Source organism: Oncorhynchus clarkii, chromosome 18 (genome assembly GCF_045791955.1).
Source record: "Oncorhynchus clarkii lewisi isolate Uvic-CL-2024 chromosome 18, UVic_Ocla_1.0, whole genome shotgun sequence".
NCBI classification, from domain to species: Eukaryota; Metazoa; Chordata; class Actinopteri; order Salmoniformes; family Salmonidae; genus Oncorhynchus; species Oncorhynchus clarkii.
This window is the reverse complement of record NC_092164.1, coordinates 71,214,012-71,241,438: the sequence shown is the minus strand read 5'-3', so window position 1 is coordinate 71,241,438 and position 27,427 is coordinate 71,214,012. Positions and strand designations below refer to the sequence as shown.

Sequence of the window (27,427 nt, the reverse complement as noted above, 5' to 3'; positions counted from 1 at the left end):
TTGCAAATTCACTCAAGCCAACACCAGGGACACCCAGCAGCCGAGCTGGCGACAGACAAGGCTTTAACAACGATGGAACGAGAGAATGGTGGAAGGAAAACAGAGAAATGGAATATCTCTAACGCTTCTTTCTCTCTCTCTGTCTCTCTCTGTCGCTCTCTCTCTCTGTCTCTCTCTCTCTCTCTCTCTCTCTCTCTCTCTCTCTCTATCCGTCTAGCTCTGTGTGGAGGGCAGTATTCAGGGTTGGAGGGCGTGGTCTTGTCTCCCGGTTACCCTGGTAACTACAGCAGTGCCCGGACATGTCTGTACTCAGTGACCGTGCCCAAAGACTACGGTGAGAAAGCCTGTCTATATCTTTCACTCCTGGTAGACGTTGCCCATAGGCACAGATCTAGGATCAGCGTAACCTCTCTATATAATCTAATGTAATAGTTTCTAGGGACACTTCATCCTACCTCCCTCCCTCTCAGACACCTCACAGTAATTTTCTGATATAATGGGGAGAATTCATTATGTTGTCCTTTGTATGTCTCAGACACATATTACCACTCTCAGGAACAGAGTATTTCACTCCTCACCCTGACAAACGTCTTTGTCAGTATGTGCGTGGATCAGAAGACCAGTCAGTATGTGAACTTAATTTGCCTCTCTCTATCTATGTCTCTCTCTCTCTCTCTCTCTCTCTCTCTCTCTCTCTCTCTCTCTCTCTCTCTCTGTCTCTGTCTCTCTCTCTGTCTCTTTCTCTGTCTCTGTCTCTGTCTCTGTCTCTCTCTCTCTCTCTCTCTCTCTCTCTCTCTCTCTCTCTCTCTCACACACACACACACACACACACACACACACACACACACACACACACACACCTTGTGATGTCCTGCAGAGGAGTTTGAGCATCTAACCAACCATACAGAAGGAAGAACACAGAATGCAGCGACTCTCTGTGTTTGAAACCTTCTGTCCACTTCCTGGTAATGTCATTTGAAAACGCGCCCCCCCCCCCCCCCCCCCCCCCCCCCCCCCCCCCCCCCATATAATCTTTAATCTGTCTGTTTGTCTGTCTGCTGGGAGGTCTGAGCAGAACCCAGTGGCACCGTCTCTCAGAATCACACAGGGTGATCCTAGCCCTTAGCTGCACTAGCCCTTAGCTGGAACAAAGTCATCAAATCTTACCCCTAACCATATACACACTGCTAACCCGATTAACCCTTAAATTATATTTTACAAATATAACCCATTTTGACTTTGCAGCTGGCCTATCTAAGGGGAAATCACTCTGTTCTGCCTCAAGGACAAGAGTCATGACAATCAAGGTCAACCTGCGAATCACGGACACACGCACACTCTCCCCTTCCTCTCCTTTCCTCCCTCCGTCTCTCTCAGAGGGTACAGGGTGATAATAAGGTATTAGCTTTGTGTTTCCTCGGGGCTGGTGAACCTCCATCCCTCCTTTCCCTCCTCTCTCGTTCACCCTGCGGAGTCAAACTCATGAGGAAATACAACATAATTAAGGCTCCCATTTGCATTTGGCCGGTCTAATGACAGAGCACCCTACCTTAAATCTGTCCACCGGCATTCAAAATGGCTCCCAAAATATAGTGCACCTTATGGTCCCTGGTCTAAAGTAGTGCACTATATAGGGGATAGGGTGCTATTCCCATAGGGCCCTGGTCTAATGTAGTGCACTATATAGGGGGTAGGGTGCTATTCCCATAGGGCCCTGGTCTAATGTAGTGCACTATATAGGGGGTAGGGTGCTATTCCACATAGGGCCCTGGTCTAAAGATGAAGATGAAGATGGAGAGACCTGAGGCAGGGTGGAACCACAAACCCTTCTGCTTCGTTCTCCCCGGTCTCTCTGTTCTAACGGACAACATCCTAATGGGCAGCCATGTTGGAGGAGGGACCACTACCACATAATGTCCTAATGGGCAGCCATGTTGGAGGAGGGACCACTACCACATAATGTCCTAATGGGCAGCCATGTTGGAGGAGGGACCACTACCACATGATGTCCTAATGGGCAGCCATGTTGGAAAAGGAACCACTACCACATAATGTCCTAATGGGCAGCCATGTTGGAGGAGGGACCACTACCACATGATGTCCTAATGGGCAGCCATGTTGGAGGAGGGACCACTACCACATAATGTCCTAATGGGCAGCCATGTTGGAGGAGGGACCATTACCACATAATGTCCTAATGGGCAGCCATGTTGGAGGAGGGACCACTACCACATAATGTCCTAATGGGCAGCCATGTTGGAGGAGGGACCACTACCACATAATGTCCTAATGGGCAGCCATGTTGGAGGAGGGACCATTACCACATAATGTCCTAATGGGCAGCCATGTTGGAGGAGGAAGGGAGGGTGAGAGAATGCTGACAGACCCCTTGGCTGACTCATGTTTCTAGATGAGTCAACAAAATATTGTGGAGAAAACCAGTTCAAGAGCCAGTTCACTGTCAAGTAAGTCTGTCTGTCTGGGTCTCTCCCTCTCTCTTTCTCTCTCTATCTCTCTCTCTCTCTCTCTCTCTCTCTCTCTCTCTCTCTCTCTCTCTCTCTCTCACACACACACACACACATCTATCTTTCCAACCTTTTCCGATCTTAGCAACCACCTTAGGTGTCCTGTGACGTTATCATTTGATACACTCTTATAATTGTGTAACACCCATATTACTTCCTGCTTCCTTCTTCTCTGTCTTCTTCAGTTGTTTTCAGCCAGTTTGCCTTCTTCCAGACGGCTCTGAACGATGTGGTGGAGATCCACGATGGGGCCACGCAGCACTCCAGGGTCCTCAGCTCCCTGTCTGGAACACATACAGGTACACACTCACTGACACCACACACGCACGCACGCACACACGCACGCACATACACATACATACACAGTCAGGAGGACAGTTAACATTGTCAAGTATAGCAGTAAAAACAACAATAGCTACAGTAGCAAGAGGTAACTGTGTAGAGAAGCAACGAGAGGTAGCTGTGTAGAGGCAGAGAGAGGTAGCTGTGTAGAGAAGCAGAGAGAGGTAGCTGTGTAGAGAAGCAGAGAGAGGTAGCTGTGTAGAGAAGCAGAGAGAGGTATCTGTGTAGAGAAGCAGAGAGAGGTATCTGTGAAGAGAAGCAGAGAGAGGTAGCTCTGAAGGGAAGCAACATTATCTAAAGTGGGTTTTAATAGTGTTAAAGGGATGGGAGTGAGAGAGAGTGATGGAGAGATTGATGGAGAAACAGATGAAGAGAGAGAGAGAGGGATGAAGAGTGTGAGGGATGAAGAGTGTGAGGGATGAAGAGAGATAGGGATGGAGAGAGAGAGGGATGGAGAGAAGGATGGAGAGAGGGATTGAGAGCTCCGGGGAAATGGGGTGTCTGAAAGAGAGAAAATGGAAACAAAGGATTGAAAGAAGGGGCAGGGGAAGAAATAGGAGAAAGGATGAGGGATTTAGAAAGAGAACGAGAGAAAGATGAAGCGAGAAGAGATGGAGCGATATCAAAGAGAAATCGTACAACCCATGTCCATCTCTCATTGCCTCAGCTCTATGGCCTGACAGACATAACAATACCACTGTTTCCTGTCCGGTGGCAGCAGTCTCAGAATACACACTTTACAGTTCAATAAACACAGAGAGCGAGAGAAGGATATATCAACTGGTCTAGGCAGCTTCAAGGCCTTCTCCAAAATCCAGCATATAGCGACACAGCAGAGCTGAGATATTCTACCTGTAGAATACAACTAGCATTATATAGCATCAAACCGGAGCTAAGATATTTTACAATTGTAATACAACAAGCATTATATAGCAGCAAAGCGGAGCCGATATATTCTCATTTTAGACCACACAGAAACATAGTCACGTGTACAGTCTAAATCAAATCAATTGTATTTATATAACCCTTCGTACATCAGCTGATAATCCGTCTTCTGTAATCACCTCAATAGTCACTGATATACCCTACAGTCTACATCTATAACCACCTCAACACAAGCTAAATACATATGTCTGTTTAATATCATATGCTGTACAGGAGTCTGAAGTGGTAAATCATGTCGTGGCAGACTTGACAAGCTGTTATTATCCAATCAGTGGTCAAATCAAAGTAATCACAACATGAACATAACATTTAATAAATAAAGCTTTAACTCATTACCATGGCAACCATCACTACAGAAAAACATCCAGGCTGTTCAACAATACATTTTTAACCATCAATGTGACAGATACTGAGCCTTCAGAAACTATTCACACCCCTTGACTATTTAAACATTTTGTTGTGCTACAGCCTGAATTTAAAATGGATACAATTGGAAGATGGGGAAAGAAACCTGACATTGAATATCTCTTTTGAAAATGGTGAAGTTATTAATTACATTTTGCATGGTGTATCAATAGATAAAGTCATTCTTAACTCAGTTGCCGGAGAGTAAGGAAACCTCTCAGGGATTTCAACACGAGGCCAATGGTGACTTTAAAACAGAGAGATAATATACTTGAGGATGGATTAATGGGTACGTTTGACATCAGCAAGGACTAACACATTTTTTAGGATAAAAAATAAACAGAATAGAGCTAAGCTCAAGGACACATCCTTGAGGAAACTTGGTTCCGTTTGCTTTTCCAACAGACACTGGTAAATTCAACTTTTCAGCAGGACAATAACCTAAAACACAAGGCCAAATGTACACTAGAGCAGCTTACCAAGATGACATTGAATGTTCCTGATTGGACTAGTTACAGTTTTGACATAAATTGGCCTGACAATGTATGACAAGACATGAAAATGACCATCTAGCAAAAAATCAACAATCAACTTGACAGAACTTGAATCTTAGCTGATGCGACACCGATCTTTTTTAAAAATGTTTTTAACAATAATAGACAATTAATGTACAGTCGAGTTGTGCAAAGCCCTGAGAGACTTACCCACTTTGACATTACAGAGTATCTTGTGTAGATCGTTGAATGGAACCAGGGGGCAAGGGGCTAGGAAGCAGAATGGAACCAGGGAGCAAGGGGCTAGGAAGCAGAATGGAACCAGGGGGCAAAGGGCTAGGAAGCAGAATGTAACCAGAGGGCAAGGGGCTAGGAAGCAGAATGGAACCAGAGGGCAAGGGGCTAGGAAGCAGAATGGAACCAAGGGGCAAAGGGCTAGGAAGCAGAATGTAACCAGAGGGCAAGGGGCTAGGAAGCAGAATGTAACCAGAGGGCAAGGGGCTAGGAAGCAGAATGTAACCAGAGGGCAAGGGGCTAGGAAGCAGAATGGAACCAGAGGGCAAGGGGCTAGGAAGCAGAATGGAACCAGGGGGCAAGGGGCTAGGAAGCAGAATGGAAACAGAGGGACTTAGTGATAGCTTAGTGATAGCTTGGGACCAATACCAGCCCCCCAAGTGCATCCCAAATGCACCCTTTTCCCTATAACAGCACACTACGTTTGACCATGGCAATACCCATGTACTGTATGATGTGTGGAATAGCTTCTGCTTGCTCTCCCCACATCTACTCTTGTCTGTCTGTGTTAATACCTGTCACCGTTAGTCGTTATTAAACCCTTCCATCATAACGGCGCACTGAGCACTTCCTGTAATAAACTACACAGCATGGCCTGAGGGGTCCCGCAGCGGAATCAGAGTAACCATGGTGACAACAGCACAGGCCAGCCATGTTGGGGTCCTTGTGTTACTGTCAACACTTTGTATAACACACCCTCCCACACACACACCCACACAGACCCTCACACACACACACACACACACACACACACACACACACACACACACACACACACACACACACACACACACACACACCCACACAGACACTCACACACACACACACACCCTCCCACACACACACCCTCCCACATACACACACACACGCAGACACAAACATGCACACATGCACATGCACACACACACACGCACGCATTCACACACACACACACAGACACTGCCTCTGGAAATCTGAGTGTGGTAGACCATACTCCCTCCTCTCTTTCTCTCTTTCTCTCCCTCTCTCTCCCTCCTCCATCTCTCTCCACAGTAAACACCAAGTTGAGAGAGAGAGAGGAGGGGAGACAGAGAGAGAGGGAGGGAGTCAGAGAGAGGGAAGAAGAGAGAGGGAGGGAGAGAGGGAGGGAGGAGGCCCAAAATGAAGCCTGGCCCTAAATTTCAGGTGCTTTTGGGAGACAGCGGGAGAACCGTTAGGGTTAGAAGCACAATTCGACCTCAGGAATGTTCCTGATGAACCTGTCTTCAATGACAATCCATCAGGCCACTATGAGGTTTACCTGTGTCGATTCTAAGCTTCCTGGAGCAATCCGAAGTGATTAAAATCACCCTAAAAGTGTTTTTCCATACCCAACCTGCAGTTTGATAGAAATAGTGCATTCAACCCTGTGTAAATCAGTCAGTTCTTAACGTAAAGACTTAAAACTCAGGATTCTGTAAAAGCATACCCGAATGAGGATATGTGTTGACTTATAGCTTCCTGTGCCAACCGGAAGTGCCATAATTGGTGTCACAGGGACTGTTTCAAAGGGTTAAAAAAGTCACATCTTTCCAAAACTTCATATGTCTGATTAGGTAACCCCCATGAACTGTAAATCACTCATTTCCCCCATCAGATTTCCAAGAAATACTCTCTCACACACACACACAGCAAGGATGGAGTGACAGTGTGGGGCTTTGAGACACACAGAGCCTGCAATAGTTACCTTTGTTCGAACTGTCAAAGAACCGTCAGACCTAGAGCTCTGAAACTGTTGAAACCTGTTCTAGAGCTCAGGTCGATAGTGCGTGGTGAGTTATGTGGCTCTAGAAGGTTCTCAGGCCGGGAAACAGCCTCGTACATTTGCAATAACTTAAATTAATTAATTTTGACCATTATGGAAATGACGATATTTAGAAATGTCCCAGAGTCGCAAGACTAGGTCCATTGAAACCGCCTCGGCCCAGAGAGACGGACCCTAAAGTTTCTGTCCGATAGTTCATTCAGGGACCTCGTAGCAATGCCAGGAACAAGTGGATTTTCAGCACCAATTAAGGTCGCTGCTCGGGCTCCAAATGACCTATCGAGCCAAAACTTAGGTTTTGGGGTCGCCTCAGCTAGGCCTACAGATAATGTCTGTAATGGACAGATAATGTCTGTAATGGACAGATAATGTCTGTAATGGAACCGCAGTGTGTTTTATGTTTTTATTATGGTTTGAACAGAAGGTGCTGTGAATTTTGGGCCAGCTCTGAAATATGTGATAGTTGGCTTCTAAACGAGTTGGAAAAAGTGGGTGTGGTGTCAGTATGTATCAGTTTGATGTCAGAATGATATCTAATTGACTGATGGATGGTGACTTGCTGGCTGACTTTCGATGGAGGGGAACCAGAATCACTTCCCGGCCATCCCGAGTTCATCGGGCCAGTCAATTTTGCATTTCTGCAGTATTTTTGAGCATGTCAAATTGGTGATGGTAAATGCTCAGAAAGCACTTTTTTGAAAACAAATTAAGTTTTTGAAAACAAATTCACATTTTCAAAATTTGACCATTAGGTCTTGACTTGATGTGCATTTGCAATATGACATTTTACGGTGGAAAATACATTTTTTTTGACTTAAACTTTTGACTTCCTATGAAATCATATTGCAAATGGACAAAACATGTGCCTTATGGACAAGTAAATATATATATATATATATATATAACAATAAAATATGACAAAAGTATGTTCATACTGTTCTTATAAATGTATAATTGACAAAATAAATCAAAAGAATTTCGAAAAATTGTCCAGAAAGCACTTTTGAAAAATAGTTTTTCAACCACTCCACAAATCTCTTGTTAACCAGCTGTAGTTCTGGCAAGTCGGTTAGGACATCTACTTTATGCATGACACAAGTCATTTTTCCAACAATGGTTTACAGACAGATTATTTCACTTATAATTCACTGTATCCCAATTCCAGTGGGTCAGAAGTTTACATACACTAAGTTGACTGTGCCTTTAAACAGCTTGGAAAATTCCAGAAAATTATGTCATGGCTTTAGAAGCTTCTGACATCATTTGAGTCAACTTCCGGCGCCGACAGAGATGGCCGCCTCGCTTCGCGTTCCTAGGAAACTATGCAGTTTTTTGTTTTTTTACGTGTTATTTCTTACATTAGTACCCCAGGTCATCTTAGGTTTCATTACATAGAGTCGAGAAGAACTACTGAATATAAGATCAGCGTCAACTCACCATCAGTACGACCAGTACGACCAAGAATATGTTTTTCGCGATGCGGATCCTGTGTTCTGCCTTACAAACAGGACAACGGAGGGGATCCTATGCAGCGACCCAAAAAACGACTCCGAAAGAAAGGGAAACGAGGCGGTCTTCTGGTCAGACTCCGGAGACGGGCACACCGTGCACCACTCCCTAGCATTCTTCTTGCCAATGTCCAGTCTCTTGACAACAAGGTTGATGAAATCCGAGCAAGGGTAGCATTCCAGAGGGACATTAGAGACTGTAACGTCCTTTGCTTCACTGAAACATGGCTCACTGGAGAGACTCTATCCGAAGCGGTGCAGCCAACGGGTTTCTCCACGCATCGCGCTGACAGAAACAAACATCTTTCTGGTAAGAAGAGGGGCGGGGGCGTATGCCTCATGGCCAACGTGACATGGTGTGATGAAAGAAACATACAGGAACTCAAATCCTTCTGTTCACCTGATTTAGAATTCCTCACAACCAAATGTAGACCGCATTATCTACCAAGAGAATTCTCTTCGATTATAATCACAGCCGTATATATCCCCCCCCAAGCAGACACATCGATGGCTCTGAACGAACTTTATTTAACTCTCTGCAAACTGGAAACGATTTATCCGGAGGCTGCATTCATTGTAGCTGGGGATTTTAACAAGGCTAATCTGAAAACAAGACTCCCTAAATTTTATCAGCATATCGATTGCGCAACCAGGGGTGGAAAGACCTTGGATCATTGTTACTCTAACTTCCGCGACGCATATAAGGCCCTGCCCCGCCCCCCTTTCGGAAAAGCTGACCACGACACCATTTTGTTGATCCCTGCCTACAGACAGAAACTAAAACAAGAGGCTCCCACGCTGAGGTCTGTCCAACGCTGGTCCGACCAAGCTGACTCCACACTCCAAGACTGCTTCCATCACGTGGACTGGGAGATGTTTCGTATTGCGTCAGATAACAACATTGACGAATACGCTGATTCGGTGTGCGAGTTCATTAGAACGTGCGTTGACGATGTCGTTCCCATAGCAACGATTAAAACATTCCCTAACCAGAAACCGTGGATTGATGGCAGCATTCGTCAAATCAAATCAAATCAAATTTTATTTGTCACATACACATGGTTAGCAGATGTTAATGCGAGTGTAGCGAAATGCTTGTGCTTCTAGTTCCGACAATGCAGTAATAACAAGTAATCTAACTAACAATTCCAAAACTACTGTCTTGTACACAGTGTAAGGGGATAAAGAATATGTACATAAGGATATATGAATGAGTGATGGTACAGAGCAGCATAGGCAAGATACAGTAGATGGTATCGGGTACAGTATGTACAAATGAGATGAGTATGTAAACAAAGTGGCATAGTATAGTATAAAGTGGCTAGTGATACATGTATTACATAAGGATACCGTCGATGATATAGAGTACAGTATATACGTATGCGTATGAGATGAATAATGTAGGGTAAGTAACATTTATATAAGGTAGCATTGTTTAAAGTGGCTAGTGATATATTTACATCATTTCCCATCAATTCCCATTATTAAAGTGGCTGGAGTTGAGTCAGTGTCAGTGTGTTGGCAGCAGCCACTCAGTGTTAGTGGTGGCTGTTTAACAGTCTGATGGCCTTGAGATAGAAGCTGTTTTTCAGTCTCTCGGTCCCAGCTTTGATGCACCTGTACTGACCTCGCCTTCTGGATGATAGCGGGGTGAACAGGCAGTGGCTCGGGTGGTTGATGTCCTTGATGATCTTTATGGCCTTCCTGTGACATCGGGTGGTGTAGGTGTCCTGGAGGGCAGGTAGTTTGCCCCCGGTGATGCGTTGTGCAGACCTCACTACCCTCTGGAGAGCCTTACGGTTGAGGGCGGTGCAGTTGCCATACCAGGCGGTGATACAGCCCGCCAGGATGCTCTCGATTGTGCATCTGTAGAAGTTTGTGAGTGCTTTTGGTGACAAGCCGAATTTCTTCAGCCTCCTGAGGTTGAAGAGGCGCTGCTGCGCCTTCTTCACGATGCTGTCTGTGTGAGTGGACCAATTCAGTTTGTCTGTGATGTGTATGCCGAGGAACTTAAAACTTGCTACCCTCTCCACTACTGTTCCATCGATGTGGATAGGGGGGTGTTCCCTCTGCTGTTTCCTGAAGTCCACAATCATCTCCTTAGTTTTGTTGACGTTGACAGAGATGGCCGCCTCGCTTCGCGTTCCTAGGAAACTAAGCATTCGTGTGAAACTGAAAGCGCGAACCACTGCTTTTAATCAAGGCAAGGTGTCTGGTAACATGACCGAATACAAACAGTGCAGCTATTCCCTCCGCAAGGCTATCAAACAAGCTAAGCGCCAGTACAGAGACAAAGTAGAATCTCAATTCAACGGCTCAGACACAAGAGGCATGTGGCAGGGTCTACAGTCAATCACGGACTACAGGAAGAAATCCAGCCCAGTCACGGACCAGGATGTCTTGCTCCCAGGCAGACTAAATAACTTTTTTGCCCGCTTTGAGGACAATACAGTGCCACTGACACGGCCTGCAACGAAAACATGCGATCTCTCCTTCACTGCAGCCGAGGTGAGTAAGACATTTTAACGTGTTAACCCTCGCAAGGCTGCAGGCCCAGACGGCATCCCCAGCCGCGCCCTCAGAGCATGCGCAGACCAGCTGGCCGGTGTGTTTACGGACATATTCAATCAATCCCTATACCAGTCTGCTGTTCCCACATGCTTCAAGAGGGCCACCATTGTTCCTGTTCCCAAGAAAGCTAAGGTAACTGAGCTAAACGACTACCGCCCCGTAGCACTCACATCCGTCATCATGAAGTGCTTTGAGAGACTAGTCAAGGACCATATCACCTCCACCATACCTGACACCCTAAACCCACTCCAATTTGCTTACCGCTCAAATAGGTCCACAGACGATGCAATCTCAACCACACTGCACACTGCCCTAACCCATCTGGACAAGAGGAATACCTATGTGAGAATGCTGTTCATCGACTACAGCTCGGCATTCAACACCATAGTACCCTCCAAGCTCGTCATCAAGCTCGAGACCCTGGGTCTCGACCCCGCCCTGTGCAACTGGGTACTGGACTTCCTGACGGGCCGCCCCCAGGTGGTGAGGGTAGGCAACAACATCTCCTCCCCGCTGATCCTCAACACTGGGGCCCCACAAGGGTGCGTTCTGAGCCCTCTCCTGTACTCCCTGTTCACCCACGACTGCGTGGCCACGCACGCCTCCAACTCAATCATCAAGTTTGCGGACGACACAACAGTGGTAGGCTTGATTACCAATAACGACGAGACGGCCTACAGGGAGGAGGTGAGGGCCCTCGGAGTGTGGTGTCAGGAAAATAACCTCACACTCAACGTCAACAAAACTAAGGAGATGATTGTGGACTTCAGGAAACAGCAGAGGGAACACCCCCCTATCCACATCGGTGGAACAGTAGTGGAGAGGGTAGCAAGTTTTAAGTTCCTCGGCATACACATCACAGACAAACTGAATTGGTCCACTCACACAGACAGCATCGTGAAGAAGGCGCAGCAGCGCCTCTTCAACCTCAGGAGGCTGAAGAAATTCGGCTTGTCACCAAAAGCACTCACAAACTTCTACAGATGCACAATCGAGAGCATCCTGGCGGGCTGTATCACCGCCTGGTATGGCAACTGCACCGCCCTCAACCGTAAGGCTCTCCAGAGGGTAGTGAGGTCTGCACAACGCATCACCGGGGGCAAACTACCTGCCCTCCAGGACACCTACACCACCCGATGTCACAGGAAGGCCATAAAGATCATCAAGGACATCAACCACCCGAGCCACTGCCTGTTCACCCCGCTATCATCCAGAAGGCGAGGTCAGTACAGGTGCATCAAAGCTGGGACTGAGAGACTGAAAAACAGCTTCTATCTCAAGGCCATCAGACTGTTAAACAGCCACCACTAACACTGAGTGGCTGCTGCCAACACACTGACACTGACTCAACTCCAGCCACTTTAATAATGGGAATTGATGGGAAATGATGTAAATATATCACTAGCCACTTTAAACAATGCTACCTTATATAATGTTACATACCCTACATTATTCATCTCATATGCATACGTGTATACTGTACTCTATATCATCAACTGTATCCTTATGTAATACATGTATCACTAGCCCCTTTAAACTATGCCACTTTGTTTACATACTCATCTCATTTGTACATACTGTACTCGATACCATCTACTGTATCTTGCCTATGCTGCTCTGTACCATCACTCATTCATATATCCTTATGTACATATTCTTTATCCCCTTACACTGTGTACAAGACAGTAGTTTTGGAATTGTTAGTTAGATTACTTGTTATTACTGCATTGTCGGAACTAGAAGCACAAGCATTTCGCTACCCTCGCATTAACATCTGCTAACCATGTGTATGTGACAAATAAAATTTGATTTGATTTGATTTTACCTGTGGGTGTTTTCAAGGCCTACCTTCAAAACTCAGTGCCTCTTTGCTTGACATCATGGGAAAATCAAAAGCAATCTACCAAGACCGCAGAAAAACAATTGCAGACTTCCACAAGTCTAGTTCATTGGTAGCATTCTCCAAACGGCAGAAAGTACCACGTTCATCTGTACAAACAATAGTATACAAGTATAAACACCATGGGACCACGCAGCCGTCATACTGCTCAGGAAGGAGACGTGTTCTGTCTCCTAGAGATGAACGTACTTTGGTGAGAAAAGTGCAAATCAATCCCAGAACAACAGCAACAGACCTTGTGAAGATGCTGGAGGAAACAGGTACAAAAGTATCTATATCCACAGTAAAACGAGTCCTATATCGACATAACCTGAAAGGCTGCTCAGTAAGGAAGAAGCCCCTGCTCCGAAACTGATTTTAAAAACCCTGACTATGGTTTGCAACTGCACATGGGGACAAAATATCGTACATTTTGGAGAAATGTCCTTTGGTCTGATGAAACAAAAATAGAACTGTTTGGCCATAATGACCACCATTATGTTTGGAGGAAAAAGGGGGAAGCTTGCAAGCCGAAGAACACCATCCCAACCGTGAAGCACGGGGGTGGCAGCATCATGTTCTGGGGATGCTTTTTTTTTCAGTCAGGAAGTTTGGTCGCAAATGGATCTTCCAAATGGACAATGACCCCAAGCATACTTCCAAAGTTGTAGCAAAATGGCTTAAGGACAACAAAGTCAAGGTATTGGAGTGGCCATCACAAAGCCCTGACCTCAATCCTATAGAAAATGTGTGGGCAGAACTGAAAAAGCGTGTGTGAGCAAGGAGGCCTACAAACCTGACTCAGTTACACCAGCTCTGTCAGGAGGAATGTGCCAAAATTCACCCAATGTATTGTGGAAGGCTACTTGAAACGTTTGACCGAAGTTAAACAATTTAAAGGCAATGCTGCCAAATACTAATTGAGTGTATGCAAACTTCTGACCCACTGGGAATGTGATGGAAGAAATAAATGCTGAAATAAATCATTCTCTACTATTATTCTGACATTTCACATTCTTAAAATAAAGTGGTGATCCTAACTGACCTAAGACAGGGAATTTTTACTAGGATTACATGTCAGGTAATTGCGAAAAACTGAGTTGAAATGTACTTAGCTAAGGTGTATGTAAACATCCGACTTCAACTGTATATGTTGTATGAATATTGATCGAAAAAAAACATTTGTTGGTAAACTTTCCAAATTGCTCATATTTGCGTCCTTAAATTGAATTATGCGAGAAATGTTGGTGGAAATGTTTTTATGCGTAAATATTGATAATAATAGTCATCACTTAGAAGTAAACTTGGAGTCAAGCGATGACATTGTGTGGTAGTGTTGTGTTGTCCTCCCACTACGACAAGGGTTAGGGTTAGGGTTAGGGTTAGGGTTAGGGTTAGGGCAAGGGAAACCGTTTACAGAATAAATAAAATATTTCTATAAATATCCAGAGTCTTAATAAATGAAACATGGAACAGAACGAGAACTATCCAGAGTCTTAATAAATGAAACATGGAACAGAACGAGAACTATCCAGAGTCTTAATAAATGAAACATGGAACAGAACGAGAACTATCCAGAGTCTTAATAAATGAAACATGGAACAGAACGAGAACTATCCAGAGTCTTAATAAATGAAACATGGAACAGAACGAGAACTATCCAGAGTCTTAATAAATGAAACATGGAACAGAACGAGAACTATCCAGAGTCTTAATAAATGAAACATGGAACAGAACGAGAACTATCCAGAGTCTTAATAAATGAAACATGGAACAGAACGAGAACTATCCAGAGTCTTAATAAATGAAACATGGAACAGAACGAGAACTATCCAGAGTCTTAATAAATGAAACATGGAACAGAACGAGAACTATCCAGAGTCTTAATAAATGAAACATGGAACAGAACGAGAACTATCCAGAGTCTTAATAAATGAAACATGGAACAGAACGAGAACTATCCAGAGTCTTAATAAATGAAACATGGAACAGAACGAGAACTATCCAGAGTCTTAATAAATGAAACATGGAACAGAACGAGAACTATCCAGAGTCTTAATAAATGAAACATGGAAAAGAACGAGAACTATCCAGAGTCTTAATAAATGAAACATGGAACAGAACGAGAACTATCCAGAGTCTTAATAAATGAAACATGGAACAGAACGAGAACTATCCAGAGTCTTAATAAATGAAACATGGAACAGAACGAGAACTATCCAGAGTCTTATTCTGGTGACATGATGATCAATGCTTCTTCTTGGCAGGTAAAAATAAAAAATAAAAATCTTGCTCTTTTGGCAATAATAAACATCTCATCATTACACCTGGGAGTCAGCAAGCAAGTACAGGGAGTGAATTTAATAATAAATGGAGCAGAATGGAACCACCAGTAGCTAGTGCACAGACTTGAAACTCAGTAACAGAATCAATAACACCTGAGGAAACAACCAAAGGGGAGTGACAGATATATGGAATGTAATCAGGAAGTTGGGATGTAATCAGGAAGTTGGAATGTAATCAGGAAGGTGGGATGTAATCAGGAAGGTGGGATGTAATCAGGAAGGTGGGATGTAATCAGGAAGGTGATTAGAGTCCAGGTGAGTCTCACGAGGCGCTGGTGCGCGTAACGATGGTGACAGGTGTGCGTAATAATGAGTTAACTGGCAACAACGAGCGCCGGAGTGGAGGAGCGGGATTAGTCGTGACAATCATGTAGACTATACTCTGTTGACAAGAGTGCACGTGCCAATACCAGATTGGGCAAATTGATGGAAACACATCTTTGGTGGGAAAAAATGCGCATATGGTTTCCATACAGATTTTTGAGTATTAACATGGAAATCCGTCACCAGTCAGATGGAAAACTAGCAAGTGAAAAGGTATGAAATAGTTCTGTTTAAATTACAGGTCCAAAACTAAACCATGTGCTCCCACAGGGCTAACTCAGCTGTCTCTTCCATGGGAAAGAAGTACTACTAGTGACTACTAGCTACTACTAGCACCTATTAGCAACTACTAACAACTGTTAGCTACTACTAGCTACTACTAGCAACTATTAGCTACTACTAGCTACTACTAGCAACTACTAGCTACTACTAGTGACTACTAGTCACTACTAGTGACTTCTAGCTACTACTAGCTACTACTAGTGACTACAAGCTATTACTAGTGACCGCAATCTACTTCTTGTTACTACTAGCTACTTCTAGCTGCTACTGGTGACTACTATTGACTACTAGCTACTACTAGTGACTACTAGTGACTACTAGCGACTACTAGCAACTACTAGCTACTACTAGCTACTACTAATGACTACTAGCAACTATTAGCTACTACTAGCTACTACTAGTGACTACAAGCAACTATTAGCTACTACTAGCTACTACTAGTGACTACTAGGTAATACTAGCTACAACAAGTGACTACAATAGACTATTTGCTACTACTAGTGACTACTAGCAACTATTAGCTACTACTAGCTACTACTAGTGACTACTAGTCACTACTAGTGACTGCTAGCTACTACTAGCTACTACTAGTGACTACAAGCTACTACTAGTGACCATAAGCTACTTCTTGTTACTACTAGCTACTTCTAGCTGCTACTAGTGACTACTATTGACTACTAGCTACTACTAGTGACTACTAGTGACTACTAGTCACTACTAGTGACTGCTAGCTACTACTAGTGACTACAAGGTACTACTAGTTACTACTAGCTTCTTCTTGCTACTGCTAGCTATTTCTAGCTGCTACTAGTGACTACTATTGACTACTAGCTACTACTAGTGACTACTAGTGACTACTAGTCACTAATAGTGACTGCTAGCTACTACTAGTGACTACAAGGTACTACTAGTTACTACTAGCTTCTTCTTGCTACTGCTAGCTATTTCTAGCTGCTACTAGTGACTACTAGTGACTATTAGCTACTACTAGCTTGCCTCCATGGATTGATGTCCAACATTCCTTAGAGGAGTGTTGTATCTAGGTTTATCTGTCTCCTTCACTCACTTCTCTTCCTCCCCCTCTCCTTCCTCATCTCTCACTCCTCTTCCTCCTCCTCTCCTTCCTCATCTCTCACTCCTCTTCCTCCTCCTCCTCCTTACTCCTCTTCCTCCTCCTCTCCTTCCTCATCTCTCACTCCTCTCCTCCTCTCACTCCTCTTGCTCCTCCTCCTCTCACTCCTCTCCCCCTCCTCCCCCTTCTCTTCCTCCTCCTCTCTTCCTCCTCTCTTCCTCCTCCTCTCTTCCTCCTCTCTCCTTCCTCATCTCTCACTCCTCTTCCTCCTCCTCTCACTCCTCTCCCTTCTCCTCTCCCTCCTCTTCCTCCTCCTCCTCCTACCTCCTCTCCCTCCTCCTCACCCCCTCTTCCTCCTCCTCTCCCTCCTCTCCCTCCTCCCTTCCTCCTCCTCTCCCTCCTCTCTTCCTCCTCCTCTCCCTCCTTCTCACTCCTCTTCCTCCTCTCCCTCTTCTTCCTCCTCCTCTCTTCCTCCTCCTCTCCCTCCTCTTCCTCCTCCTTTCTTCCACCTCTCCCTCTCTTCCTCTTCCTCTCCCTCCTCCTCACCCCCTCTTCCTCCTCCTCTCCCTCATCCTCTCCCTCATCTCTTCCTCCTCCTCTTCCTCCTTCTCACTCATCTTCCTCCTCTTCCTCCTCTCTCCTTCCTCTTCCTCCTCCTCACCCTCCTCCTCTCTCCCTCCTCTTCTCACTCCTCCTCTTCCTCCTCCTCTCACTCCTCTTCCTCCTCCTCTCTTACTCCTCTTCCCTCTCTCCCTCTCTCCCTCCTCTCCTCTCTTTCTCAGGTGAGTCGCTGCCGTTGGCAACGTCCAATCAGGTTCTAATCCGATTCACCTCGAAAGGCCAATCCAGCTCCAAAGGATTCCACCTGGTGTATCAAGGTAAGACACACACACACACACACACACACACACACACACACACACACACACATACACACACACACAGACTTACACACACACACACACACAGACATACACAGACATACACACACACACACACACACACACAGACATACACACACACACACACACACACACAGACAGACAGACACACAGACAGACACACAGACAGACAGACAGACAGACAGACAGACAGACAGACAGAGAGACAGACACACACACACACACACACACACACACAGACAGACACACAGACACACACACACAGACAGACAGACAGACAGACAGACAGACAGACAGACACACACACACGCACACACACTGGAGTACATCTCTCCCCTCTCTGTACCTCTCAGCCTGTTCTAACGAGCCTGTTTCTCTACATAATGGATGACTGGGCTTTTAGGCACAGCAGTACCCGATGCACGATACCAATCCTCTTCCACGTGTGTGTGTGTGTGTGTGTGTGTGTGTGTGTGTGTGTGCACGTGTATCTATTTATGTGTCTGTGTTTTTATGCGCCTCTGTGTTTGAGCGGTTTCTGTGTGTGTGTGTGTGTGTGTGTGTCTGTGTGTGTGTATAAGTTTGTTTGTGTGCAAGCGTGTGTGTGCCTTCAAGTGTGTGTTTGTATGTGCCGTGTCCTTAAATATAGGTCTGTTTCTATGACTGTGCTACAGAGTTACCTACAGGTCTCTATCTATGAGGTTTAACTGTGCTACAGAGTTAGAGTTACCTATAGGTCTCTATCTATGATGTTTTACTGTGCTACAGAGTTAGAGTTACCTATAGGTCTCTATCTATGATGTTTTACTGTGATACAGAGTTAGAGTTACCTATAGGTCTCTATCTATGATGTTTTACTGTGATACAGAGTTAGAGTTACCTACAGGTCTCTATCTATGAGGTTTAACTGTGATACAGAGTTAGAGTTACCTACAGGTCTCTATCTATGATGTTTAACTGTGCTACAGAGTTACCTATAGGTCTCTATCTATGATGTTTAATTGTGCTACAGAGTTACCTATAGGTCTCTATCTATGATGTTTAACTGTGCTACAGAGTTACCTATAGGTCTCTATCTATGATGTTTAATTGTAATACAGAGTTACCTACAGGTCTCTATCTATGTTTAACTGTGCTACAGAGTTACCTACAGGTCTCTATCTATGATGTTTAATTGTGATACAAAGTTAGAGTTACCTATAGGTCTCTATCTATGATGTTTAATTGTAATACAGAGTTACCTATAGGTCTCTATCTATGATGTTTAATTGTAATACAGAGTTACCTATAGGTCTCTATCTATGAGGTTTAACTGTGCTACAGAGTTACCTATAGGTCTCTATCTATGATAGGTAACTCTGTATTACAGTTAAACCTCATAGATAGAGACCTATAGGTAACTCTGTAGCACAGTTAAACCTCATAGATAGAGACATATAGGTAACTCTGTAGCACAGTTAAACAAAGGCTCTCAGGCTCCTAGATAATCACTACTTGGTAAAGCTACAGTGACCAGACGAACACTCTTCTTCTCTTCCTCTACAGCGGTGCCAAGGACCAGTGCCACCCAGTGCACTTCAGTCCCAGAGCCCAGGAACGGGAGGAGGGCGGGGAATAACTTTGCCGTGGGAGCCGTGACCCGCTTTGAATGTTCCCCCGGATACGTATTGGAGGGATCCACCGCCATAGAGTGTCTGACTGTCCCCAACGCCCTGGCTAACTGGAACTCATCTATACCCAGCTGTATAGGTAGGACACAGAGACACACCTGTATAGGTAGGACACAGAGACACACCTTTATAGGTAGGACACAGAGACACACCTGTATAGGTAGGACACAGAGACACACCTGTATAGGTAGGACACAGCTACACACCTGTATAGGTAGGACACAGAGACACACCTGCATAGGTAGGACACAGAGACACACCTGTATAGGTAGGACACAGAGACATACCTGTATAGGTAGGACACAGAGACACACCTGTATAGGTAGGACACAGCTACACACCTGTATAGGTAGGACACAGAGACACACCTGTATAGGTAGGACACAGAGACACTCCTGTATAGGTAGGACACAGCTACACACCTGTATAGGTAGGACACAGAGACACACCTGTATAGGTAGGACACAGCTACACACCTGTATAGGTAGGACACAGAGACACACCTGTATAGGTAGGACACAGAGACACACCTGTATAGGTAGGACACAGAGACACATCTGTATAGGTAGGACACAGAGACACACCTGTATAGGTAGGACACAGCTACACACCTGTATAGTTAGGACACAGCTACACACCTGTATAGGTAGGACACAGAGACACACCTGTATAGGTAGGACACAGAGACACACCTGTATAGGTAGGACACACAGACACACCTGTATAGGTAGGACACACAGACACACCTGTATAGGTAGGACACAGAGACACACCTGTATAGGTAGGACACAGAGACACACCTGTATAGGTAGGACACAGAGACACACCTGTATAGGTAGGACACAGAGACACACCTGTATAGGTAGGACACAGAGACACACCTGTATAGGTAGGACACAGAGACACACCTGTATAGGTAGGACAGAGAGACACACCTGTATAGGTAGGACACAGACACACACACACACACACACACACACACACACACACACCTGTGTCCTCTGAAATGGAGGGACTAACTAATTAGCCCCAGCCGTCCCGTCGCCACTAGCAACAAGTCCAAACGCATCGACCCTAGCAACCAGTCCAAACGCAGCCATGAGGCACACAGGTGGCAGTACTGCTACGGGTCAAACACACATGCAAGCACACACACACACACACACACACAGACACACACACACACGCGCACACACACACACACACACACACACACACACACACACACACACACACACACACAGACACACACACACACTCCTTGAAACCCGCTGGTGAGGCAGATGTTCACCTGTGTAGCCACCAGATGTTCTGTTAATCAGCCTGTGGCAGCAAGCAGGGAACATTGTGTTAGAAGATACAGAATGAGTTCCACTGTGTTAGAGGATTAAACACAGATACAGAATGGGTTCCACTGTGTTAAACACAGATACAGAACGGGTTCCACTGTGTTAAACACAGATACAGAATGGGTTCCACTGTGTTAAACACAGATACAGAATGGGTTCCACTGTGTTAAACACAGATACAGAATGGGTTCCACTGTGTTAAACACAGATACAGAATGGGTTCCACTGCAATGATATTTCAGATTTCCGTTCTCTAAATGATCATTTGTTGGTAAATGTTCTTCTCTCTCTTTATTTGCCTTTCTCGCTATTTCAGTTGGTCTCTGTCCTTCTCCCCTCCCCCTATTCTCCCCTCTCTCTCTCCTCTCCCCTCCCTCTCTCTCTCTTCCTCCTGTCCAGTACCATGTGGTGGTAATCTGACCCTCTCCCCCCCTCCATCTCCCCTCCCTCCCCCCCCCTCTCCCCTCCCTCTCCTCTCCCCTCTCTCTCTCCTCTCCCCTCCCTCTCTCTCTCTTCCTCCTGTCCAGTACCATGTGGTGGTAATCTGACCCTCTCCCCTCCCTCTCCCCTCCCTCCCTCTCCCCTCCCTCTCCCCTCTCTCTCTCTCTCTTCCTCCTGTCCAGTACCATGTGGTGGTAATCTGACCCTCTCCCCTCCCTCCCTCTCCCCTCCCTCTCCCCTCTCTCTCTCTCTCTTCCTCCTGGCCAGTACCATGTGGTGGTAATCTGACCCTCTCCCCTCCCTCCCTCCCTCTCCCCTCCCTCTCGCCTCTCTCTCTCTCTCTTCCTCCTGTCCAGTACCTTGTGGTGGTAATCTGACCCTCTCCCCTCCCCCCTCTCCCCTCCCTCTCCCCTCTCTCTCTCTCTTCCTCCTGTCCAGTACCATCTGGTGGTAATCTGACCCTCTCCCCCCCCTCTCCCCTCCCTCTCCCCTCTCTCTCTCTCTCTTCCTCCTGTCCAGTACCATGTGGTGGTAATCTGACCCTCTCCCCTCCCTCTCCCCTCCCTCTCTCTCTCTTCCTCCTGTCCAGTACCATGTGGTGGTAATTTGACCCTCTCCCCTCCTTCTCTCTCTCTCTTCCGCCCTCCAGTACCATGTGGTGGTAATCTGGCCCAGCGGACCGGTACCATCCTGTCTCCTGGTTTTCCTGAGCCCTATCTCAACAGCCTCAACTGTGTCTGGAAGATCACGGTCCCGGAAGGATCAGGAATACAGGTATAAACCTTCAACTGTCTGGACTGTCCTCTAGACTGTCCTCTAGACTGTCCGCTAGACTGTCCTCTAGATTGTTCTCTAGACTGTCCGCTAGACTGTCCTCTAGACTGTCCGCTAGACTGTCCCCTAGACTGTCCTCTAGACTGTCCTCAAGACTGTCCTCTAGACTGTTCTCTAAACTGTCCGCTAGACTGTCCTCTAGACTGTCCGCTAGACTGTCCTCTAGACTGTCCTAGACTCTCCTCTAGACTGTCCTCTAGACTGCTCTCTAGACTGTCCGCTAGACTGTTCTCTAGACTGTCCGCTAGACGGTCCTCTAGACTGTTCGCTAGACTGTCCTCTAAACTCTCCTCTAGACTCTCCTCTAGACTGTCTTCTAGACTGTCCTCTAGACTGTCCTCTAGACTGTCCTCTAGGCTCTCCTCTAGACTCTCCTCTAGACTCTCCTCTAGACTGTCCTCTACACTGTCATCTAGACTTTCCTCTAGACTGTCCGCTAGACTGTCCACTAGACTATCCTCTAGACTGTCATCTAGACTGTCCGCTAGACTGTCCTCTAGACTGTCCTCTAGATTTTTAATACAGTCACACTCCTCTACAAGCTTTTTATCAGCTTGTCATGAGTCTCTCTTTTTGTCAGACTTTCATTCATCAAAAGTTACCTGAAGTCAAGCTGGATTTTACTCCTAGTTGATGCATTCGAAGTCTGCAACCGTCCACACATCACTGTTCTTACACTGTCTGTGTTCTGGCTGTCACCACAAAAACATCTTCAGGACCAAAAAATATAATGTTTTACTGAGTTTATATGAGTCACCAACAGAGTTTTTCAGACGTTTTTGTTCCTCAAAAGTGTTCTGAAGAAAAGCTCCTGCAGTCTTTCATCCTCGGTAACATTTTACTAAAGTGACATTCATTTGAAAACAGTTATGAATGGGTTAGGGTTAGGGTTATGACTGTACCTATACTACAAGATGAGAGTATCACAAAACTTTTTCATTTATTTTAAAAGATCTCAAAGATAAAGTAGGCAAATGGGAGCACAATGGTAATTAGGCTTTTTATTTATTTTCAAAGGACACAACTTGTGTCAACAACTTGCCAAGAAACCACAAACATGTTGAAATAAAATTACAACTTCAACGTTGCTGGGGCCCAGCAGGATAAAACTACAACATCAACGTTGGGCCCAGCAGGATAAAACTACAACATCAACGTTGCTGGGGCCCAGCAGGATAAAACTACAACATCAACGTTGGGCCCAGCAGGATAAAACTACAACATCAACGTTGGGCCCAGCAGGATAAAACTACAACATCAACGTTGGGCCCAGCAGGATAAAACTACAACATCAACGTTGGGCCCAGCAGGATAAAACTACAACATCAACGTTGGGCCCAGCAGGATAAAACTACAACATCAACGTTGGGCCCAGCAGGATAAAACTACAACATCAACGTTGGGCCCAGCAGGATAAAACTATAACATCAACGTTGGGCCCAGCAGGATAAAACTACAACATCAATGTTGGGCCCAGCAGGATAAAACTATAACATCAACGTTGGGCCCAGCAGGATAAAACTACAACATCAACGTTGGGCCCAGCAGGATAAAACTACAACATCAACGTTGGGCCCAGCAGGATAAAACTATAACATCAACGTTGGGCCCAGCAGGATAAAACTACAACATCAATGTTGGGCCCAGCAGGATAAAACTACAACATCAACGTTGGGCCCAGCAGGATAAAACTACAACATCAATGTTGGGCCCAGCAGGATAAAACTACAACATCAACGTTGGGCCCAGCAGGATAAAACTACAACATCAATGTTGGGCCCAGCAGGATAAAACTACAACATCAACGTTGGGCCCAGCAGGATAAAACTATAACGTGAACGTTGGGCCCAGCAGGATTTGCTGTTAAAATAGGAAGATGTGCAGGCTACAGCAACATTGTCAGCTATATTATGGAAAAAAAATGGTAGTAAATCAGTTAAAAGTATCTAGTTGATGTTGCAATTTCAGTTACTTTACAATTACTTTACAATTACTTTACAATCATTATTAACCTTTGTTTAACAAAACTTGTTTAAACTTGTTCATTTACATGCGATTTAAATCAAGCTAACTAACGTTATTGTTATTTGCAGTAGATAGCTATGTTTGCCACATGATGAGTTGACATCTCTTTTCCCATTTTATGTTAATCTTCTTCTGATTTCAGCTATGTTATTTGCTGGCACGAGCTCCCAATATCATCCCATTGGCTCTCCAAACTGTCCATGAAATTTCAGCTACCGTGCATTCAGAAACTATTCAGACCCCTTGACCTTTTCCATATGTTGTTATGTTAGAGCCTTATTATAAAATATATTAAATTGTTTATCCCCCTTATAAATCTACACACAATATCCCATAATGAAGGAAATACCTTATTTACATAAGTATTCAGACCATTTTCTATGAGACTTGAAATGGAGCTCAGGTGTATACTGTTTCCATTGATCATCCGTTTCTACAACTTGATTGGAGTCCACCTGTGGTAAATTCAATTGATTGGACATGATTAGGAAAGACACACACCTGTCTATGTAAGGTCCCACAGTTGATAGTGCATGCCAGAGTGAAAACCAAGCCATGAGGTCAAAGGAATTGTCCATAGAGCTCAGAGAGGCACCTAAAGACTCTCAGACCATGTGAAACAATATTCTTTGGTCTGATGAAACCAAGATAGCACTCTATGGTCTGAATGCCAAGGATCACGGTTAGATGAAACCTGACACCATCCCTACGGGGAAGCATGGTGGTGGCAGCATTATGCTGTGCAGATGTTTTTCAGCTGCAGGGACTGGGAGACTAGTCAGGATCGAGGGAAAGCTGAACGGAGCAAAGTATGGAGAGATCCTTGCTGAAAACCTGCTCCAGAGCGCTCAGGACCTCAGACTGGGGTGAAGGTTCACCTTCCAACAGGACAGCAACCCTAAGCACACAACCAAGACAACGCAAGAGTGGCTTCGGGAATGTCCTTGAGTGGCCCAGCCAGAGCCCGGACTTGAACCCGATCGAACATCTCTGGAGAGACCTGAAAATAGCTGCGAAGTGACTCTCCCAATCCCACCTGACAGAGCGTGAGAGGACCTGCAGAGAAGAATGGGAGGAACTCCCCAAATACAGGTGTGCCAAGCTTGTAGCATCATACCCAAGAAGACTCGAGGCTGTAGTCACTGCCAAAGGTTCTTCAACAAAGTACTGAGTAAAGAGTTTGAATACTTATGTAAATATAACAAATAGTTATTAATCTAATTAAGTAAATTAGATATTTCCATTTTTTTTCTATATATACATTTGCAAACATTTTTAAAAACCTGTTTTGAGTTGTCATTATGGAGTTTTGTGTGTAGATTGATGGGATTAAAAAAAAAAAGTTTTAGAATAATGCTGTAACGTAACACAATGTAGAAAAAGTCAAGGGGTCTGAATACTTTCCGAATGCTCTGTATATGATTTGCTGAAACAAATTGACTGTTGACATCTAGTGAAAGCCCTAGGAACTGCAATCAGGCATGATTTCGCCCTATTATAAAACTGCCATTTCAGTTCTGTTATACTCACAGACATTATTTTAACAGTTTTAGAAACTTTAGAGTGTTTTCTATCCAAATATACCAATTATACGCATTGAGCAAATGTCAACTTGTCTTTTTACCAAATTACCGTACAACAGACCATGTATTCACCCTGCACACCCTAATTGACAACCAAACAAACCAAAACAAAGGCAAAGTCTTCTCATGCTTTGTTGATTTAAAAAAAGCCTTCGACTCAATTTGGCATGAGGGTCTGCTATACAAACGGATGGAAAGTGGTGTTGGGGGTAAAACATACAACATTATAAAATCCATGTACACCAACAACAAGTGTGCGGTTAAAATTGGCAAAAAACACACCAATTTCTTCACACAGGGTCGTGGGGTGAGACAGGGATGCAGCTTAAGCCCCACCCTCTTCAACATATATATCAACGAATTGGCGTGGGCACTAGAAAAGTCTGCAGCACCCGGCCTCACCCTACTAGAATCCGAAGTCAAATGTCTGCTGTTTTCTGATGATCTGGTGCTTCTGTCACCAACCAAGGAGGGCCTACAGCAGCACCTAGATATTCTGCACTGATTCTGTCAGGGCCCAGGTCTGACAGTAAATCTCAGTAAGACCAAAATAATGGTGTTCCAAAAATGGTCCAGTCGCCAGGACCACAAATACAAATTCCATCTAGACACTGTTGCCCTAGAGCACACAAAAAACTATACATACCTTGGCCTAAACATCAGCGCCACAGGTAACTTCCACAAAGCTGTGAACGATCTGAGAGACAAGGCAAGAAGGGCATTCTAGGCCATCAAAAGGAACATACATTTCAACATACCAATTAGGATTTGGCTAAAAATACTTGAATCAGTCATAGAGCCCATTGCCCTTTATGGTTGTGAGGTCTGGGGTCCGCTCACCAACCAAGACTTCACCAAATTGAGACTCTGCATACAGAATTCTGCAAAAATATCCTTTGTCTTACAACGTAGAACACCAAATAATGCATGCAGAGCAGATTTAGGCCGATACCCACTAATTATCAAAATTCAGAAAAGAGCTTTTAAATTCTACAACCACCTAAAAGGAGGTGATTCCCAAACCTTCCATAACAAAGCCATCACCTACAGAGAGATGAACCTGGAGAAGAGTCCCCTAAGCAAGCTGGTCCTGGGGCTCTGTTCACAAACACAAACACACCCTACAGAGCCCCAGGACAGTAGCACAATTAGACCCAACCAAATCATGAGAAAACAAAAAGATAATTACTTGACACATTGGAAAGAATTAACAAAAAAACAGAGCAAACTAGAATGCTATTTGGCCCTAAACAGAGAGTACACAGCGGCAGAATACCTGACCACTGTGACTGACCCAAACTTAAGGAAAGCTTTGACTATGAACAGACTCAGTGAGCATAGCCTTGCTATTGAGAAAGGCCGCCGTAGACAGACATGGCTCTCAAGAGAAGACAGGCTATGTGCTCACTGCCCACAAAATGAGGTGGAACCTGAGCTGCACTTCCTAACCTCCTGCCCAATGTATGACCATATTAGAGAGACATATTTCCCTCAGATTACACAGATCCACAAAGAATTCGAAAACAAATCCAATTTTGATAAACTCCCATATCTACTGGGTGAAATACCACAGTGTGACATGACAGCAGCAAGATTTGTGACCTGTTGCCACAAGAAAAGGTCAACCAGTGAAGAACAAACACCACTGTAAATACAACCCAAAATGATGGTGATTTATTTCCCCTTTTGCACACTGTTTCAACACTGGCATACTATGACATTTGAAATGTCTTCATTATTTTGTGTGAGTGTAATATTTACTGTTATCGTTCATTTCACTTTTGTTTGTCTGTTTCACTTGCTTTGGCAATGTAAACATGTTTCCCATGCCAATAAAACCTTTTGAAGAGAGAG

The 27,427-nt window shown here is 44.8% G+C and overlaps 1 protein-coding gene across 1 annotated transcript in view; it reads left to right on the top strand.

Annotated features, from left to right (window-relative positions):
- The window catches only part of LOC139372403 (CUB and sushi domain-containing protein 2-like), a 773,740-nt gene that overhangs the window by 549,313 nt on the left and 197,000 nt on the right, over positions 1–27,427 (top strand). Inside the window, exons 33-37 of the mRNA XM_071112112.1 lie at positions 218–334; positions 2,711–2,824; positions 17,552–17,647; positions 19,217–19,420; positions 21,781–21,905. Of these exons, the coding sequence (XP_070968213.1) occupies positions 218–334; positions 2,711–2,824; positions 17,552–17,647; positions 19,217–19,420; positions 21,781–21,905 (656 nt within the window). The remainder of the gene's footprint in view (positions 1–217; positions 335–2,710; positions 2,825–17,551; positions 17,648–19,216; positions 19,421–21,780; positions 21,906–27,427) is intronic.